Raw genomic sequence first — 20,321 nt, 5'->3', positions numbered from 1 at the left:
TTAAGAATTTTCACTTTCACAAAATTCATTTTTTCCTGCTATATTTCCCTTCATCATAGCCACTTATCTCACTATCAAATAGTTAGTTTGCAGATGCAAAACATATTATCAATATGGTTTCTACTGATTTACAGAACCACAATATTATTTTAACCATATTTCTACTTGGTTGGACTGACAGCCTTATAGCTGCTTTCTCCTTCAACCATTCTTATATAAATTGTAGTTCTCTAGACATCTAATGTCATGCATCCATTTAATGGATGAATAAACAAAACTTTTTTTGTAAATTACATTCTATCCTCCTTCCCTACATGCCAATTCTTTCTTCTTCCCTATATGCCAATTCTTTCTGCATTAACCTTCTTTCCCTTCTGTATGCTTCCTCTAGCCTACAATCTCTAGTCTGCTTACATTTCACAAACACACCGCGCTCACACAAACACAACATCCCCAAATCGCAGTTCTCTTTAACTCATTCCCTTACGACCTTAAGTCTTATGACCACTCAACGTTCCCTCTTCTGGAAAACCATAATACTTAACTTACTTTTCCTTCATTTTTATCGTGTTTTCTATTTTTCTATTTTTCTTCATCCTGCACTTCCTCTACCGGTTGCACTAACTGTTTCTGCAGAGCTCTCCGCTCTCTCTTTTTTGCTTCCTGCAACCAGCCGTTCACTGTCTGAGTGCAGTTTATGCACACATTTTCTTTTCCAACAGCCCGCTTCAAGTCTATGTCCCGTAAACACACATGACCATCCATTTTTATAATTTGAAAATACACAGGAGTGTCATATTCTACTACACCCCCTGTTCTCCCCGATTTTGCAAGCTTGCTCTGGGATTTCCCAATCTTGACTCTCCCGACTTCTGTGGATTTCCCTTCGACGTGCGTCTTTAATCTGTGGACGTCTCCACAGATCCAATTGTTTTAACTGCTCTTCAGATCTTGAACTGCTCTTCAGTTCAACCCCAATCGGACAGGTCTGAGCAATCTATACTCTGAGCAATCTGTGCTCTGCAGGCTATTCCAAATTCAGAAAACAAATTTAAGCCTTTGGGACTCTTTCCCCTTCCCAATTATAAATTTAGCCACTGCCCGCCCACACACGATCAGTTTTAGGCCTCCCTTAAACTACTTGGACCGTGACAACAGAGTACTGCCAGAGCCATCAAAACGGTTCGTCCCGTTGCCTAATTACTTATTTACCAAATCAATTCCTCTTTTTTCACTTTTTCTATTCAAAAACTTATTTTACCCACATAAACTCATATTTAAATCACTTAAATCACAAATTTTTCAATTTTTCCTGTTTCCTAATCTTCCAAATTTTACCAAATCACACAAATCATAATTCCCCATAAAATTTAAATGTATCTCTTACCAGAGAGTCGTGTAGCCACCTGGGTTCGTTTTCTGATTCCAGTGGTGTCAAGTCAAGTCAAATTTATTTATATAGCGCTTTTACAATTGGTAATTGTTTCAAAGCAGCTTTACATATTAGAAGCACAGAAAAAGGGAAGTGGTTAAAAATAAGCTGTACAAACAAGCGTGGTAATATGTAACATATACAAGATGGTGCTACATTAAGCCAATGTCGGCTGACTCCCAGGGGTGGAAAAAACCCCCTAGGAGAAAAACCCAGCGTGCTAGCACTGGGAAAAAAGTCCTAGGAGGGAAAAAAACCCTTGGAAGATATATATAATATATGTAAATAGTATGGAGATCAAAATCTGAATTATACATTTTTATTATAGAGATTAAAAATAGATTATATATAAATATATGTAAGCAGATACGGGGATTAAAAATCTGAATTATAGATGCAGCCAGAACTGGATCTGTTGGCCCATTGTCTCCTGGGCTACGTTGTAGTCAGGTCCAGACACAGGTTCTCCATCTGATCTGGATACGGCCTGGATCCAGCACCCGGCAAACCTCAGGATAAGCAGAGAGACAGATATTAGCGTAGATGCCATTCTTATTCTGATGTACAGGTATATCTAATGTTATAGGTGTTACGATATTCGGCATCTGTCTTGTTTTGTGTGTGGAGTTGGTTTTTCCCTTTAATTGTCTATGCAGGGATTGGTTGCTGTGGACAGATCACCATTGGCTGGGCTTGCGGCTGCTCCGTTTAAAAGGGCGGCGCTCTGGGAAGATGGCAATGCTTTGGAACAATGCTAGGAAGATTGTTCCAGAGTTTAGGTGCTAAATAGGAAAAGGATCTGCCGCCTTCAGTTGATTTTGATATTCTAGGTATTATCAACTGGCCTAAATTCTGAGATCGCAATAGACGTGAAGGACTATAATGCATTAAGAGCTCACTTAGGTACTGGGGAGCTAAACCATTTAGAGCTTTATAAGTAAGTAGCAAGATTTTAAAATCTATACAATGTTTAATAGGGAGCCAATGTAATGTTGACAGAACTGGGCTAATATGGTCATACTTTCTGGTTCTAGTAAGAACTCTAGCTGCCGCATTTTGGACCAACTGTAGTTTGTTTAAAAGCCGAGCAGAACAACCACCCAGTAGAGCGTTACAATAATCTAGTCTTGAGGTCATGAATGCATGAACCAACTGTTCCGCATTTGTCATTGAGAGCATATGTCGTAATTTAGATATATTTTTTAGATGGAAGAAGGCGATTTTACAGATACTAGAAACATGACTTTCAAATGACAGATTGGTATCAAAGAAAATTCCAGTGGTGTCCCCCTCTAGACCCTGGTGGTCGGCCCCTCATCCCTTAATCTATTCGGGGTAGGGCTGAGACTACTATTAAGTCCAAGATGATCTGTCACCGTCCGCTCTCGGGTCCAAAAGGCACATCCATGGAATCCCACTTCCTGACACCAAATTGTTGTGGCCAAAAATCAACTCCGACTCTACTGCATAAGAGACAAACACGTCCAATTGTCTTTAAAGGTTTTATTTATTGCAAGAAAGGTCAGACAGGTCATACAGAAACACAAGTAGCTGCAGAGTGTAAGACCAAGAATGAAAGCTTCCCCTCACTTTTATATCTCTAACCTCCAAGGCTGAAACCTCTGTCCTTTTACCATATTTGGAACATCTCTTAGTGGCTGTAACTTTCCACACATTGTTAGCACAGACATGTTTTTAACATACATCTTGCATTTTCCCATACCATATCTTGTTCTTTCTATTTCTGACATCTATGTTAACACTATGTTAAACATTACCACTTAAGCCAACATCATATCATGTTCCATAAGCATCATATTTCACAAGCATATGAAAGTTAAAATTTCCACAACAGCACACACACACACACACATGAAGAATCAGCCTGTGAATCTCAACAACGGTGACAAGCAACATATTCTGATAAACAGATCAACTCTGAACATTAAAAAACAAGCTACTAAAAAGTTGCATAAACAGAACAAAATAAAATATGAGAATAAAAGAAATTACTGAGACAGTTCAGCTCATAATTTATTCATGCAGCAATGCATGATGGGAGCCATGGATGAATTTTGATTGGTGGCACCCAGAATGCACTGCAACATGCTTTATTATTCTCACCACTGTTGAGATTCACAGACTGATTCTTGATGTCTGTGTGTGCCTAAAAAAAAAGTTTTTTTTTTTTTTTTTTTTATCAGAACAACTTTTAATCCTTCAGATTATATTGAAGAAGCTGATCTTGTGCTGTAGAATCACAGTTCTGCTGTAATCAATAATGTAAATCTAACTCAGAGATTGAGCTCTAAATGAGTTCAGTGATTCAGATCAAATAATGATTATGTGAAAACATAACCAACACCACCTGATCATCTTTTCCATTCATTTGTCTTGGATGTTATAAAACAAAATTTTATTTTAAAAAGTCAAGAGCCCAACTAAAGCAAATGCTGATTGCCATGATGGTGACTTAAAATTGTGATTTTCTCCTTTGGTGATTCTGCTTGTTATCATCAGGTATCTTCAATAATGCTCAATCATCACTCAGTTAATCACTTAATTAACTCATTAACTTTAACACTGCTTCAGTGTTCATTTAACACTCTTATTTTAATATTTTAACACTCTTGAGTATGGTCTCACATATACTCCCAGGAGAGTTAATTTAACACTGCAGTTTTTGCTGTGTATGTAGAACTAATAAGTGCCTGTCTAGTATTGTACACTTACAAGAGAATTCCAGTAACTTAAAACAAATTTGTATCGTATACTTAATCAGAGATGATTAAGATTAGATGTAGCCTACTTGTCTTAGTATAGACTGCTCAGAATTACTATTTTAAACAACTAAATCATTTCAAGTAAAATACACTTTGTGAGTATTCCTAACTCATTTATGCAAGTTGTGCTAAGGTGACGTTTTTCTGCATACACTCTCAGAAAATAAAGTACATAATTGTACCCAAGAGAGAGAGAGAGAGAGAGAGAGAGAGAGAGAGAACACTGTGTCCAACACAACATGTGTTAACTATCATCCAATCACATTGCTGCTACATCACTCCACAAGCCGTTAAACAACTTTGTGCCTCTTTCTTCATCGGTGGATGACTCGTGTTCATTTTGACACATTCATTGTGTCAGGAAGGTGATCTGCTGTTAAGCAGAATCAAAGGAGAAATTCACAATTTTAAGTTACCATCATGTAGCTCAGGGTTTGCTTTAGATGAGCTCTTGGCCCTTGACTTTATACTATTAGATTTTGTTTGGCTGCTGTAACTGAGTTATAAGAGCCAGACAATCAAAGTGAAAGGATGATCAGGTGGTGTTGGTTGTATTTTCACATAATCATTATTTGACCTGAATCACTGAACTCATTTAGAGCCCAATCTCTGTGCTAGATTTATATTATTGGTTACAGTAGAAGATCAGCTTTTTCTATATAATCTGAAGGATTTCTCAAAAGTTGTTCTGATAAAAAAAAAAAACCTTTCTCTTAGGCACACACAGACATCAAGAATCAGCCTGTGAATCTCAACAACGGTGACAAGCAACATATTCTGATAAACAGATCAACTCTGAACATTAGAAAACAAGCTACTAAAAAGTCACATAAAACAGAAAAAATAGTAAGAATAAAGGAATTTACTAAGACAATTCAGCTCATAATTTATTTATGCAGCAATGCATGATGGGAGCCATGGATGCATTTTGATTGATGGCTCCCAGAATGCACTGCAACATGCTATATTATTCTCACCACTGTTGAGATTCACAGGCTGATTCTTGATGTCTGTGTGTGCCTAAAAGAACTTTCTTTATTTTATTATTTTTTTTCTGCTGTAGAATCACAGTTCTGCTGTAATCAGTAATGTAAATCTAACTCAGAGATTGGGCTCTAAATGAGTTCAGTGATTCAGGTCAAATAATGATTATGTGAAAACATAACCAACACCACCTGATCATCTTTTCTCTTTGCTTGTCTGGTTGTTATAACTCAGTTACAGCAGCCCAAACAAAATCTAATATTAAAAAGTCAAGGTTCAAGAGCCCAACTAAAGCAAACACTCATCTCAATTATGGTGACATTGAATTGTGATTTTCTCCTTTGATTCTGCTTGTTATCATCAGATCACCTTCCTGACACATTCACTGTGTTAAAATCATTGACTCAGTGATTGTGTCAGAATTAACACAACAAGTGTCGTCCCTAAACTCACACACTGATGAATTTAACACACTTTGAGTCAGTTTTAACATCCTTTCTAGAAGTGTGTATTGTATTCATTTTAACTGGTCAAAAATAGCACATCTATGACAAAAATTGTGTGATTTATGACACATTAGTGTGTTAAATATTTTAACACTGCCTGTGTTAAGAAGAATAACACACTGGTTGAGTTAAAAAAGTAACACAACACGTGTTGTCCTTAACAACAGGTGTGTTAAAGGGTTAGTTCACCCAAAAAAAAAATTCTGTCATTTATTACTCACCTTCATGTCATTCCACACCCGTAAGACCTTTGTTAATCTTCGGAATACAAATTAAGATATTTTAGTTAAAATCTGATGGCTCAGTGAGACCTCCATAGGGAGCAATGTCACTTCCACTGTTAAGATCCATTAATGTACTAAAAACATATTTAAATCAGTTCATGTGAGTACAGTGGTTCAATATTAATATTATAAAGCCACAAGAATACTTTCGGTGCGGCAAAAAAAACCCAAAACAAAATAACGACTTATTTAGTGATGGCCGATTTCAAAACACTGCTTCAGAAAGCATCGGAGCATAAATTAATTTGGATTTCAACTAAAATATCTTAATTTGTATTCCGAATATTAACAAAGGTCTTACGGGTGTGAAATGACATGAGGGTAAGTAATAAATGACAGAATTTTCATTTTTGGGTGAACTAACCCTTTAAGATATAACACAGGTTGTGTTGTTTTTAACACATCTGTTTAAAGAGTGTACCTTTATTTAACAGTACAAAAACTGACCCTTCAAAAAGGGTACAAAATTGTTTTTGACAGCGTACAGTCGTTGACTATAATGAGATATATATATATTTTCCACTCACACTGAATTGAAATCAGAATTCATTAAATCCTTTTCATTTTCACATTTTACAACATTTCATTTTAAGACCATTCGTGGTCTTACTTGTTTTTTTTTTTAAAGGCAATCGGTTTGAATGGTTTTAACAAGTAAACTGGATTGCCTTTGAAGTAAAGTAAACTCGGTAATTCCAAGTTGTATGCAGAAAACATCATCTTAGCACAACTTGCATAAATGAGTTAGGAATACTCACAAAGTGTATTTTACTTGAAATGATTTAGTTGTTTAAAATAGTAATTCTGAGTAGTCTATACTAAGACAAGTACATCTAAAGTAAATGATTAAGTATACGATACAAATTTGTTCTAAGTTACTGGAACTCTCTTGTAAGTGTACAATACTAGACAGGCACTTGTTAGTTCTACATACTATTCCTATTTCACCTTACTTGTTTTTTTTAAGGCAATCGGTTGGCATGCTTTTTTTAAGTAAGGTTTACTTATTGGATTCTGTTAACGTCCCAAATGTCCTCTTTGTAACGTTCTTATGTGACCATAAAATAACCAAAATGGAACGTCCCCCTAAAATCCTACAAGGAACCTTGAACTGCAGCACTTTCAGTATCAATTGGGGATGTTTTCGAATATCCTGAATGTTCTGTAAAGGTTCAGAATGTTCGTCACCTTTAGAGAACCTTTAGGGAACATTGCGCAGGGTCACGAGAACGTCGCCTTCTACATGGGTAATGACCTGAATCATAATCATGCACTGTTCGTTGTTGGCCAGAGGAGAACTGGCCCCTGAAGGAGCTCCATTCTGTCATGGAGTTTGGGTTCTTGCCGCTGTCACCTCTGGCTTGCTTAGTCGGGGACACTTGATATTCAGTGTTTTGATCTGACTGCATTGACACCATTGTATGAGAACTGAACTGATCTGGATGATGACATCACCGTTTACTCCACTGCTGATATATATAAATTAACTAAATTAATAACTATTGATTTTTGCAACAGAATGAATCAATACTGAATTTACTTAAGCTGGACAATGACATCGCCATCTTGATTCCCGCCTCAAAAAGTAAAAAAAGTCAATGTTAATTTTCTTTTGTTCGCAGATATGGAAAAAAACTAACAAACTCTAACTCATCTCTCTGTGTGCACTCAATGTGTTTTTGACTCCCATTGTTAAATCACACATGTTTATCCTCACCTGGGGTCAAAGGTCACTGGTTCATTATTGAAATTAGAAGGAATTGGATTGATCGCTCTTCAGACACACACGATCGGGTTCTGCAGATGAAGATTCCTCACTGCTCCCTTCATTCTCCATAATGAGAAACTGACTGTAAGCCTGCATACAGAAACAGACAAAACAAACAAATCATACATAAAACCAAAAGACTTTCAGTAGACAAAATCTCCATAAAACTTTTGAAACTTGTGATCTATGACCTCTGTCTGTCCCTCCACATACAATACAATACAATATGGTGTCTATCCAGACAAAGGTCTATAGCAAGCACCTGTTATATAAAACCCCACAAAATGAACAGCCACAAATGTGGAAAAAAAGGGGGCCTGCCCTTTGATCGTGAAAGTTAAAGTGCCCTTTGAGGTCGCATCGCGGTCCCGTTTCTCTCTCCAGGACGAGAATTCTACCGCGGGAGAACGACCCCCCTGTAAACTGTACAATAATATGATAGTTATGTCCGGTTTTTAAGACAGATGACCAATGTTTTAATTAGAAATGTAAATGTACTTCTCATCAGAATCGAGTCTTTACTTTCGGTTTTGATAGAAAGACATTTATTTACATTCAGAAAGTCTTTTGCTCTGTCTTCAGATCAGTGTTATGATCAAAATAAGCACACACACACTATTTTCACTGTGACGGTCTCGAGCTCTCAGTGTGTTCTGATGTTGCTGTCAGTTTAAAATATTGATTTTAAAAGAGCCGTCTGGAGACGCAGCGGTCTGATCCTTTCATCTGAAGCCCGTCTGACTTACGCTCTCTCTAGAGTTCATGTTCCTGTGTTTCTTTCTATCAGCACAATGATGACAACAACTCTCTCACAACTACAACAGTGACAGATGGAGACTCTACTGGACTCATTTCTCTAGAGTTGTTGCTGAATTTCCTGACATTGTTTTCATCTCAACACAGTGTCAAATGAGTGAAATGAACAGCATCTTTTAAGAGATCAAGCTTTGTTGCACCTTTACAGATTATATTTTAAAATATAGATAAAAAAACAGATTACTTACAACATGATTAATTATTATAAATATGCTATATGATATTTACCATCTGAAACAAACCATATCAGGTCAACAAATGGAAAAGTCAGCAGCTGTTTACTATCATGTTAAGTATTGTGTTTCATGTTAAGTAAAACTGTTGCTTTAATTACCTTCAACAAAACTGAAAATCATTAAGAAGGCTTTCGTCTCAAAATATAAACGTTGATTTAATCGATTCTCATTTGCAACATTTAAAAAAAATCATCAAACTACCTCAGAATCAACTTTGTGCTGCTTCCTGTGATCACATCAAGGATAAGACAAATTTGTACATGCATCTTGAAAAAAGGATGTTTAGGAAAGTGCTGCGGCAAGTTTTTGTGCCACCTGTAATGTGTTAATATTACACATTTACATTTCATTGTGTTCATTTCAGAGGTGAAGACCAGACCTCCAAAACCAAGACCATTCAAGATCAGAGGTGTGGACGAGACCAGACCTTCCAAGACCAAAACAAGTCCATTCAATCAAGATAATTCATTAATAGACTATTGAACATTAATGATGAACACCTGCTTAATGTGTCAGGAAGGTGGTCTGATGTTAACAAGCAGAATCACCAAAGGAGAAAATCACAATTTTGAGTCACCGTCATGGATATCAGGGTTTGTTTTAGTTGGGTTCTTGTGTTTTGGGACAACTTTAGTTGAAAAGAGCTCAACTAAAACAAACCCTGATCTCTATGAAGGAGGGTCTGGTCTTGACTACACCTCTGGTTAACCTTCCTGACACATTTACTGTATTAAAATCATTGACTCAATGAATGTGTCAGAATTAACACAAAAAGTGTTGTCCCTAAACTCACACACTGATGTGTAAGAATTTAACACAGTTTGAGTCCGTTTGAACACATCCTTTCTAAGAGTGTAGTAACGTTCCTAGAACGTTCAGAGATGGTCACAATGTGGAGTTCTTTTTAGGTTTGGGTAACATTATTTGGTGGACCTTAAGGGAACATTCAGGAAGTTTCTGGGAATGTTTAGGGGACTATTACTATAGGACAGTCTGTTAGCTTCCCAAATGTCCTCTTTGTAACGTTCTCGCGTAACCATAAAATAACCAAAATAGAACGTTCCCCTAAACTCATATCAGGAACGTTATTAAATGACCAACAGAGGACTGTGTGGGAACGTTCTGTTAATGTCCCAAATGCCCTAATTGTAATGTTCTTTTTTTGACCATAAAATAACCAAAGTGGAACGTCCCCCTAAAGTCATCTAAGGAACCTCAACTCCCTTGGGTCGGCGGTCACGCCGGCGTGACCACCGCGTTTTTTTTCTAACCAGTGTGAAAGAGACTCAAAATACTCCGTCAATGTTGCACATACAATTAAGAGCTATACACCATTTTAATCTGTGGAATATCTTCTTTTATTTGTGTACACTCAGAGTAACAACAAAATGTTGTGCTTTTTGTAAAATAAAGAAAACTTACATGATGCGTGATCTCTTGTGTCCCTCTGAATGAAGTCCAATCTGATAGTTCTCAGAAAATGAACTGTAACTTATGAATACTAATCACAAAAAAATGAAACTTCTGTCTAAAAAAACATTGAAATGTCAGGTTTTAAATTGTGTAAGTTAAATCGAAAACAAAAGTTCTGTGTTTATGTAATCTGTATGAAAAGAGAGCCATGTCAGAAGTCTGTGATTCAGCTCATTATCCGCTAATGCGGCCACGCCCACGGAGCCAGCGCTATTCAGAGGCAAATTCAGAGGCAATACATGCATTCATCGTCTCAGTCGTGTATTTATAGTCTTGAAAAGTGTTTATCTGGATGTTAAAGCCATGGTTAGCGAGCTCTAGAAGACATGCAGTTAGTTCCTGGTTCCTGTTCTTCTTTATATGAATTTGTGGACTAAAGGTGTGCAGAGCGCCCTCCGGCTGCAAGTATGAATTGAAAACAGTATCCAGCACTCATAGTGATGACTAGTGATCGACCGATATTGATTTTTTATAACCGATACCGATACTGATTATTTGCATGTTTATGTGCCCGATAACCGATATGCAGAACCGATATTTATTTACTGTTATACTTCTGTTTTTGACAATTATTACAACACAAATGAGCTGAACAAACCATTTTATTTATAACAATCACTCCCTCCTTGCATACAAAAAAAAACTTTATATTTATACACAAATAAATAGAGGGGTCTGAGTCCAAAAAATTAAAGTGCAATTAACTAAATAATGTTTATGTAGTAAATCAAATGATTATATAATCTAGGGTGTTTAAACGAGATAATCTTGTCAAAAATTTCATGCAGTGGCCGTGCTTGAGGCTTCATGATCATCAACCCTTTCAGGTGCTGAGCAATATGAACAGATTTTTTCCGAGACTATATAAAGTTAAACAGCACTTGTCAGTTGGCATTTTATGATCTAAATTTAATCTAACGTTAAATCATGAAATGCCAACTGACAAAGTGCTGTTTGACTATAACTTAATCAACCGCGATCGCGCATGTAGATAATAAATAATTAATTTCCACAAAGCGGTAGGCTATATTTATATGTGTATTAGCGAAAAAATTGTTATGTAGTAAATGATAATATAATCTAGGGTGTTTAAACAAGATAATCTTGTCAAAAGTTTCATTCAGTGGCCGTGCTTAAGCCTCCTGATCATCCGTCAGTTGCTAAGCAATATGAACAAACTTTTTCTTCTAGACTAATGGTGACCAAATACAACAGATAGAGAATTAAATTCAGCGCTTTTATTTTCAACATGCACTCATTCATGTCTGTTTTATTTAATTCATGTTACGTCTTTATTGGGGCAGGACATGACGAATTACACTACGTGACTCAATGAGTTCATCTCAATTGTTTAGAAACAAGCTGCATAAATTAACTATATCAGGAATTTATGTCTCAGATCTCATTTGTGCATATCTGTTATATTAAATAAAGTTGATTAATTAAAGCAAACCAAGTAGAACATATACTTTACCTGTGCACTGAGTTCCCTTTTAGTCGGTCACGTTCGACGTACGTCAGTAGTGACCGACGAATTGGGATATCGCTAGAGAGCCCCTATCAGCTTCGAGAGAACTAAAACAAGCCAATGGAATTGGCGTGCGATATTTGCATAATGCGCACCTCCCCTAACAGGTGGATATAAAAAGGGGGGCAGATGCAATCGCACTCTGTCTTTCGCTTCGGAGCCTACCTGGTGTCCTGCGGCTGTTTGAACTTCAAGCCTCTGAAGAAGTTTCGGCGCTTGTGTTGGTGTGACGACGCCTGCAGCTGTTTTCCCAGCGTTCCGCTGTAATTCCACTGGTTGGTCTGCGATTTGGTCTGGTTCCTCCTGTGTTTTTCTAAACACGTCGTGACGCTCCCTGTGTGTCTCGACACAAAAGAGCTGAAGTTTCCCCTTCTAAAAGAGCTTCACAGACAGACACTGCGTCTTTTTCAAGATGTCATTCTGTCTGTGCGTTTCTGGAGGCGGTCATTTCCTATCCTCTCTGACAGCCACGATCATTTTCTCTCATGTCTGCTTAGCGTGCTGAGACTGTGTTTGTGGGTGGTCATATTTTCTTATGGAAATATGTCCACGTCGGCGCGTTGTTTGCTCGCCTTTCTCGTAAGGGCTTGAGCGCTCAGCGCGCCGTGTGCCGTCGAATTGCCGGCTGACAGCGCGCGTTGCCACGGCAACCCTGCGCGCTGTCTGGCGCTCTAGATGCACGGTCGAGACTCGGCTGCCTTTAATGAGGTGGAGTCCCCTCACTTATTCCCCGATCTAGTTATTTTTCTGAATCAGAAAAGTGCAACTTTGGTTAATAAGCCTGGGTGACCAGAGGATCACAGTGGGGCAATACCCACCGAGTCATTCTCCGTGGGACCCCCACTCCTCTAGTGCATCGCAAACATGTTGTGACTATGTTCGTGGGTGGATCATATTTAGATACAACATGGCCACGTCGGTGCCCAGGGTGCCGTGTGTCGTCCAGTTGGGCGGCCACGTTCACTGTCCAACATGGCTGGTAGCTTCTGCATGTGTTGCTGGTCCTCCTTAAAATAAATATGGAGGACCTAACATCTTAGTCAGGGCTCCAGCAGAGGATCAGTTGTCGACTGCTACATTGGAGAGAGTATTGTTGGGCTCTGAACATGAAGATGAGGCTGAGCGTCCCACGGTTGTGGCGTGCTCATGCCGAATCGGATTCAGACTTGGCAACCATGCTTTCCCGGGCCCCTGGGGGTGTCGTGCGACGCGTACTCGCCTTGCCCCGCCCCCTGGCTTAGCCTGGATGTGCATGAAAAAACTTGGCAGTTTGTGGCCTTTTTTGGCTTTAATATGGAACGCAAAGAGGGTCATAATCTGCACTACAAGTTTTTTCTCTCTCACTACCCCCTAGGGTGGGGTGGCAGTGCTACGGGCACACCACCTCTGCCCTGCATGAGTCTTGGCCCCTGGCAAGTCTGCGGTAGGTCAAAGCACTCATTGCATGTGGGTAGTTCTGAGTCGGGGTTGAGCTACGCAGGATGCAAATCATAGCGCAGGCCCCTGGCCAGACAATGTCCACCATGGTGGTCCAGAAACACCCCTGGCGAGTCTTGCTGGGATGTGCCGTCGTCAAAGTGTGCTTTCTTGATGCGCTCATCTCACAAACTGGCCTTGAACCCAACCCGCTCAACCCGCAGTCACCTGACTAGCGGGAGACGGTCCTGGAGATATGGCGACCTGGAGCTGACGTAAACAGTTCTTTCGGGGGACGATGCTCGCATCGCTCCCTCCCCCGGAGGAGGGCCGGGTGGAGAATTGGTCTGTTCCGCCGCTGGCTCTCCGGAGTCCAGCGGTACCCACTAAGAACTGTTTTCCGATCCTCTACGTCCCAAGAGTGTGGCTGGCGGTGTGCAGCGCCCCGCGTTGCTACTCCCAGCCCCCTCTCACCTCGCCAGCAGGTGTCAGTGTGTTGGTGCAGGCCGCGCCCCGTGTGCCGTCTCCCATACGCACTGCTACCTCGCAGAGTCTGATCACACTCTGGGCCGCTACCACGCCGCCCGAGTCGGGTCCCCGTACTCTGGTTCGCTGCCCCACCCCCGGTACGTCTGTGGTGCGTTTGGTTCTGCTGGCTCGGTGTCTGGAGGCCTGGTTAGTGCCCCCAGCCCGTCCCGCTGGCTCATTCGTACTATCAGACTCGGCTATGCGATTCAGTTCGCCCGGTGTCCTCCGGCGTCCAAGGGTGTCCACTTCACTTAGGTGTCGTTGGACATTGCACCTGTTCTCCGAGTGGAGATTGCTGTCCTCCTGGCGAGGGATACAATCGAGCCGGTCCCTCCAGCCGATTTGAAGTCAGGTTCAGCCCTACTTCATTGTACCCTAAAGGGCGGTGGGCTATGGCCAATCCTGGATCTGCGCGTCTTGAACTGGTACCTTCAGGCTGCCGTTTAAGGTGCTCATGCAGAAGCGCATTTTCGAGTGTGTCCGTCCCGGGGTTTGGTTTGCAGCATTCGACCTGAAGGATGCATACTTTCATGTCTCGATTCTGCGCTCGGGTCGAGCATGTCAGTACAAACTCCTACCCTTCGGGCTGGCCCTGTTGCTCCACGCCTTACACGGTTGCGGAGGTGGCCATTGTTCCCCTCAAGGAACAGGGCGTTCGCATTCTCAACTGCCTCGACGACTGGTTGTTCCTGGCCAGGTGTGCTTAACCGTGCAGCCTACGAGCTCTTACGGCAGCCTCCACTTGCGGGCAAGTGGCGGCTCCATCCCCAGGCGGTCCAGCTGATCTGGCACTACTTCGGCGAGGTCCAGGTAGTCCTGTTGCCTCCCCAGGAACTGCCCTCAGCCAGTGGTTTTCCCTGACCGGCGAGTCGCTCGGCACGGATACCCTGGCACTCAGCTGGCCCCGGGGCCTACGCAATATGCGTTTTCCCCCAGTGAGCCTTCTCGCACAGCTCCTGTGCTAGGTCAGGGAGGATGAGGAGCAGGTCTTGTTAGTGGCTCCATATTGGTCACTCGGACCCGGGTTTCGGACCTAATGCTCCTCACGACAGCCCCTCCTTGGCCGATTCCTCTGAGGAAGGACCTCATGACTCAGAGATGGGGCTTCCTATGGCACCCGCGTCCCGACCTGTGGAACCTCCACGTGTGGTCCCTGGACGGGATGCGGAGGTTCTGGGTGATCTCCCGCAGGCGGTCGTAGACACCATCACTTCCGCTAAAGCTCCTTCACGAGGAGCCTCTATGCGTTGAAGTGGAACCTATTCGTTGAATGGTGCTCCTCTCGCAAGACGAGAGGACCCCCGATCATGCTCGGTCAGATCTGTGCTTTCCTTCCTGCAAGAGGGCTTGGAGCGAAGGCTGTCTCCCTCCACCCTCAAGGTGTATGTTGCCGCTTCGCTGCACATCTCCATGCAGTTGATGGCAAGCCCTGGGGAAATACGGTCTGATCATCAGGTTCCTGAGGGGGGCGAGGGGACTGAATCCTCCTCGCCCACCCTCCTTACCCTCTAGGGATCTCACCTTAGTTCTTAGCTAACTTCGGCGTCATCCCTTGAGCCTTTGCAATTAGTCGAGTTAAAAGTACTGTCTCTTAGACCGTCCTCCTGGTTGCATTGGCCTCATGTTAAGAGGGTAGGGGACCTGCACGCATTTTCGGTCGACGAATCGTGCCTGGAATTTGGGCCTGGGTATTCTCACGTCTTCCTGAGACCCCGGCCTGGATATGTGCCCAAGGTTCCTACCACTCCCTTCAGAGATCAGGTAGTGAACCTGCAAGCGCTGCCTTCGGAGGAGGCAGACCCAGCCCTAGCTTCGCTCTGTCCAGTTCGCGCCCTGCGTGTTTACGTGGATAGAACTTGAAGCCTCAGATCAGCTCTTTGTCTGTTACGGAGACCAGCAGAAGGGAAAGGCTGTCTCCAAGCAGAGGATGGCCCACTGGTTAGTGGATGCCATCGCCCTGGCTTATGTTCCCAGGGCGTGCCTTGCCCGTTCGGGTTGAGAGCCCACTCCACCTGAGGAGTGGCCTCTTCCTGGGCGCTGGCTCATGGCGCCTCGCTGACAGATTGTAGAGCTGTGGGCTGGGCGACACCCAACACGTTTGCTAGGTTTTTTAGCTTACGTGTAAGCTGGTTCTTCCCGTGTACTCGCTTCCACCAGCCGGTAGACGCGTTGAACCTGTGCTCGTGTCGGCTTGCAATGCCACTCCCGCCCCCTGGGCCGGATATGTGCATCTGTTGACTCCAGTCGTGTTCCCCGTTCAGTGAACCCTGTCGAGTTCCTCCACCTCCACCTTCGGCTCGGGCATTGCGGAGTGTCTGATGCCAGACCAACATCCATCTTCGATGTTGTCTGTTGGTTGGGTTCCATATGTTGCAATCCCTCTACGTGAGTGATTCCATATGTGTATTGTCCACGGTTACTCCCTACGGTGAGCCCGTGTCTTTCCCTTAGCAGAGCTTCTGCTTTCTCCTGTCAGATGAGTCTCCCCCTACTCAGGTGGAGCCATCCCAGGGACTCATATGCGTTCTGCCCTGCGGGCCAGTCCATATGTTTTCCATGTAAATTCCTTCCCCTCTGGGTAGGTAGTGGTTTCCGCAGCGTTCCTTACGGGTTCGCTTCCCCAGTGTAGTCTAGTTTACTTAGTGGGTATATCGGAACAGCAGTAGACTTCCCGGCGTAAGCTCGCCCCCTTCTCCGTCCCCTTGGTGCGACGGGCGGCTAGAGCCTGCGCTGGGCACTGGAAGGGGTTTTGTAACTCTGGCGTTTTAGTTTGGATCCCAATTCGTCGGTCACTACTGACGTACGTCGAATGTGACCGACTGAAAGGGAACGTCTCGGATACGTATGTAACCCTCGTTCCCTGAAGGAGGGAACGGAGACGTACGTCCCGTCGCCACAGTTTCTGTACCCTCGCTGCAGTGCGGACACCGGTTGTCTCCTCAGCGAAAAACAGAGTGCGATTGCATCTGCCCCCCTTTTTATATCCACCTGTTAGGGGAGGTGCGCATTATGCAAATATCGCATGCCAATTCCATTGGCTTGTTTTAGTTCTCTCGAAGCTGATAGGGGCTCTCTAGCGATATCCCAATTCGTCGGTCACTACTGACGTACGTCTCCGTTCCCTCCTTCAGGGAACGAGGGTTACATACGTAACCGAGACGTTGTTGATGACTGATCTCCTCAGACGCCCAGGCTGCAATGTTGGAAATCTCAAAATGGCCACAAGATGGCGCCGTAAAATCGGCGAATCCGATATTACAAAACCGATACCCGATTATGGAAAAATGCTTAAATATCGGGAAAATATCGGTAAACAGATATATCGGTCGATCACTAGTGATGACAATAAATACTGAATAAATATTACTCCTCTGTATAGAAAATTGACACAAACATGAGAATCCATCAATATTTCTCCAAATGTGCATGCTTTTAAGCTAAAAGCTTATATGAAATGCCATAGAGGTAACATAATTGTTCAGACACTTTGCATCACAGAAATGCATTATATTTGAAAGAATATAATAGAATACCATTATTTTATATTGTAATAATATTTCACAGTATTGCTGTTTTTTCTGTATGTTTGATATATACCATGATGAGCTTGAGACATGATCAACAGAGGGTTTTTTTCACAGCCTACCTGACTGAAAGAGCTCATTATTTATGCAGCTCATTAGAGCTCTTTATGCGATTCTTTTGTCTTCTCAGGTGAGAACGACCCATTATTCATGATTATTCACGCCTCCACACATACTGTGTTCTTGACCAAAGATGTTTTAGAAAATTTTAATCTCTCTATTGTTTTATATGAACAAGCAGGCAGCATAATTTTTGCCTCATTTTGAAGCAAAAACTTTAGTCTACAACTTCCAATACCCAGAAGTCTTGTAAACACAGATTTAATATATATTTTTTGGCTTTATTTCAGTGACTTAAGTTTTTTGTTTTTTCAATAACCAGGCATAAATGTTATTCCTTCAAAAACACAAACATGTACATACATGTTCCTCACATATTATTGTAGCCTAGTTTGTGCTGAATACAGTGTAATGACACTTTTTCTATTAATATGTTTATGAACAACTGAAAAAAGCACAAATGTCAGGGCATGTCAAAACTTCTCCAGGGCCAAAAAGTCCTCAGACCCCTGAGGGTTAAACTACAGCACTTTCATTATCAAAAGAGGACATTTTAGGAACATCCTGAATGTTCTGTAAAGGTTCGGAATTTTTGTCACCTTTAGAGGACTTTTAGGGAACGTTGCGCAAGGTCCTGAGAACGTCGCCTTCTACGTGTGTTATGACCAATTCATATTTCAACATCTTGGAATGCACGAGTGACTGAAATGACAGATGCTCTTACTGATAAAAAGGTTGGTTGAAGATGCGAGTGACTCAACGATTTTATAGACATTTCTATGATGAATAAACCCAAATTAAATTATCATTCTGTCATCTTGTCAGAGGTGTGTTGATGCTGTACTTTCCTGCAGCTTCTCCATTATCCCATCAAAATAATAGCAAAAAGTGATTTAATAAATAACAAAAGCAGCAGGCAGCATGTTAACATTCAGTTTATGGCAAGAATCAAGGGTTTTGCAATATAAGTTTCTACAGTAACACAAAGGAGGAGCCTGAGAATCTGACAGATATATAGAGATTGTGTCAGACTGAACAACACAAGACACAACAAAAGGTGGGTTACTGTTTTATTCTTCATTATTAAGTATTAAGACATTTCAAGACAAAAAAACAAACATCTGATGACTTTTGGTTTGCTTTCTTCAAGATTTAAAAAGAAACCATTGATAAATCTCTGCAGTGATCAGCTGAGAAAATATTGAGAAGATGGCGGTAAGCTCAATCACATTTACTGTTTTTACTTTTATTATAATTGATCATCATGAACGAGGATCTTGATCAGTCGTGTCTCCGTCTAGATGACGGTGTTTGTCGCGGCTCTGTTCTCTGTTTTCACGGGGTTTGTTGTGTCGGTTCCTGATGGATTCAAGCCGGTCGACTGTTCTGACCTTTATAAAGCAGGACAAACAGTCAGTGGGATTTACTCCATCTATCCAGCAGGTGACGTTCCTGTCTGGGTTTACTGTGACATGATCTCAGGTGGGAAAGATGAAGATAAAGGAGGATGGACGGTACGAATGTGACTGTAGATCATTAAACACACATCAGAACATACATTATGAATCATATCTTCTATATAAACCCATCACAGGTGATTCAGAGGAGAATGGACGGCAGTATTAATTTTTATCAGCCGTGGAATCAGTACAAGAGAGGATTCGGGTCCACTGAAGGAGAATACTGGCTGGGTAAGATCTCACAGTGAGTGTCCATTTGTGTGGATGATCATGTGTTTGGTTGAACATGTTCTTCATGTGTGTGTTTGTGTGTGTGTGTGTGTGTGTGAACAGGGCTGGAGAACATGCACCAGCTGACACGTAACAGGAAGTACATGCTGAGAGTGGATCTGGAGGACTTTACCGGAAGGAAAGGTTTTGCTCAGTACTCGTCCTTCTCTGTGGATTGTGAAAATGTTGGGTATAAACTGCATGTTTCAGGATTCACTGATGGAGGAGCAGGTAGGACACTTTCATTCATATTAAAATCACATTCAGTTGAGTAAATATGCACCTGATGTCCTCAGTGATGCTCTTCTTCTCTACAGGTGACTCTTTGACCTACCACAATGGACAGAAGTTCTCCACTTTTGACAAAGACCAAGATTCCGATAAGAGGAACTGTGCCAGACTGTATCTCGGGGCATTTTGGTACAATACCTGTCACTATGCAAACCCCAACGGTGTGTATTTATGGGGAGAAGATCCCACCATTTTCGCCATTGGAAATGTTTGGTACCACTGGAAGAACAGTCATGCTGTTGGTATGAAATTCATCAGCATGAAGATCAGACGTGTGTCTTAGACCTTTGAAGAAACATTACAAAACAAAACAATCAAATTAAAGTTTAGTTTCCTTTCCTCTGTTAACTGTGTAACTTAGTAAATAATGTCAGAATATATATCACTGATGTTTTGTGTACTCATCAATTATTTTCTTCTTCTTTGTTTTGGGTCACTTCTTTAAATTTACAACTGAACTGAATCAACAATAAACTCCAGCAATGAAAGTCAATATATATCAATGTGGTTTTGATTATTGCCATGTGAAATAAGTCATAATTTTAGTTCTTGAAACTGAGTAATTTCTTTACTCCATTCTCAAATATTTTAAATAAAATTGAACAAAAATATTAAGTATATTTTAAAAAATATAATTTGTTAGTCAAATACTAATTTCCTTTAAAAATTTAAATGAGAAAAATGTAATCAATAGATTTTAGACAAATCAAACTGTTGGTTTTTTTAGGAGTTTATTTTGGTATGGTGCACAGATATTTTTAGAGTGTACTGCTAACCATGTAACTTACCACCAGTTTGTATTTCAACATTGTGCAGATGTTCTTACCGATAAAAGTTCAGATGGAGATTTGCAACATATCAGATCCTGCTGCTTCTCTTCTGTCCTGTCAAAATAAAAGCAA

At 41.4% G+C, this 20,321-nt stretch overlaps 1 protein-coding gene across 1 annotated transcript; it reads left to right on the top strand.

Moving 5' to 3' along the window:
* The first annotated feature begins 18,354 nt into the window (after positions 1-18,354).
* Positions 18,355-19,932, top strand: LOC137031998 (microfibril-associated glycoprotein 4-like). Its single transcript, XM_067403430.1, has 6 exons — positions 18,355-18,455; positions 18,549-18,613; positions 18,700-18,912; positions 18,993-19,089; positions 19,192-19,359; positions 19,446-19,932. The coding sequence occupies exons 2-6, from the start codon at positions 18,608-18,610 to the stop codon at positions 19,700-19,702; spliced, it is 741 nt and encodes a 246-aa protein (XP_067259531.1). The 5' UTR covers positions 18,355-18,455; positions 18,549-18,607; the 3' UTR covers positions 19,703-19,932.
* Positions 19,933-20,321: the final 389 nt, after the last annotated feature.

Source organism: Chanodichthys erythropterus, chromosome 12 (assembly GCF_024489055.1).
Source record: "Chanodichthys erythropterus isolate Z2021 chromosome 12, ASM2448905v1, whole genome shotgun sequence".
NCBI lineage: Eukaryota > Metazoa > Chordata > Actinopteri > Cypriniformes > Xenocyprididae > Chanodichthys > Chanodichthys erythropterus.
Note: the sequence above shows the minus strand (reverse complement) of the source record. Positions and strands in the feature narration are given on the sequence as shown.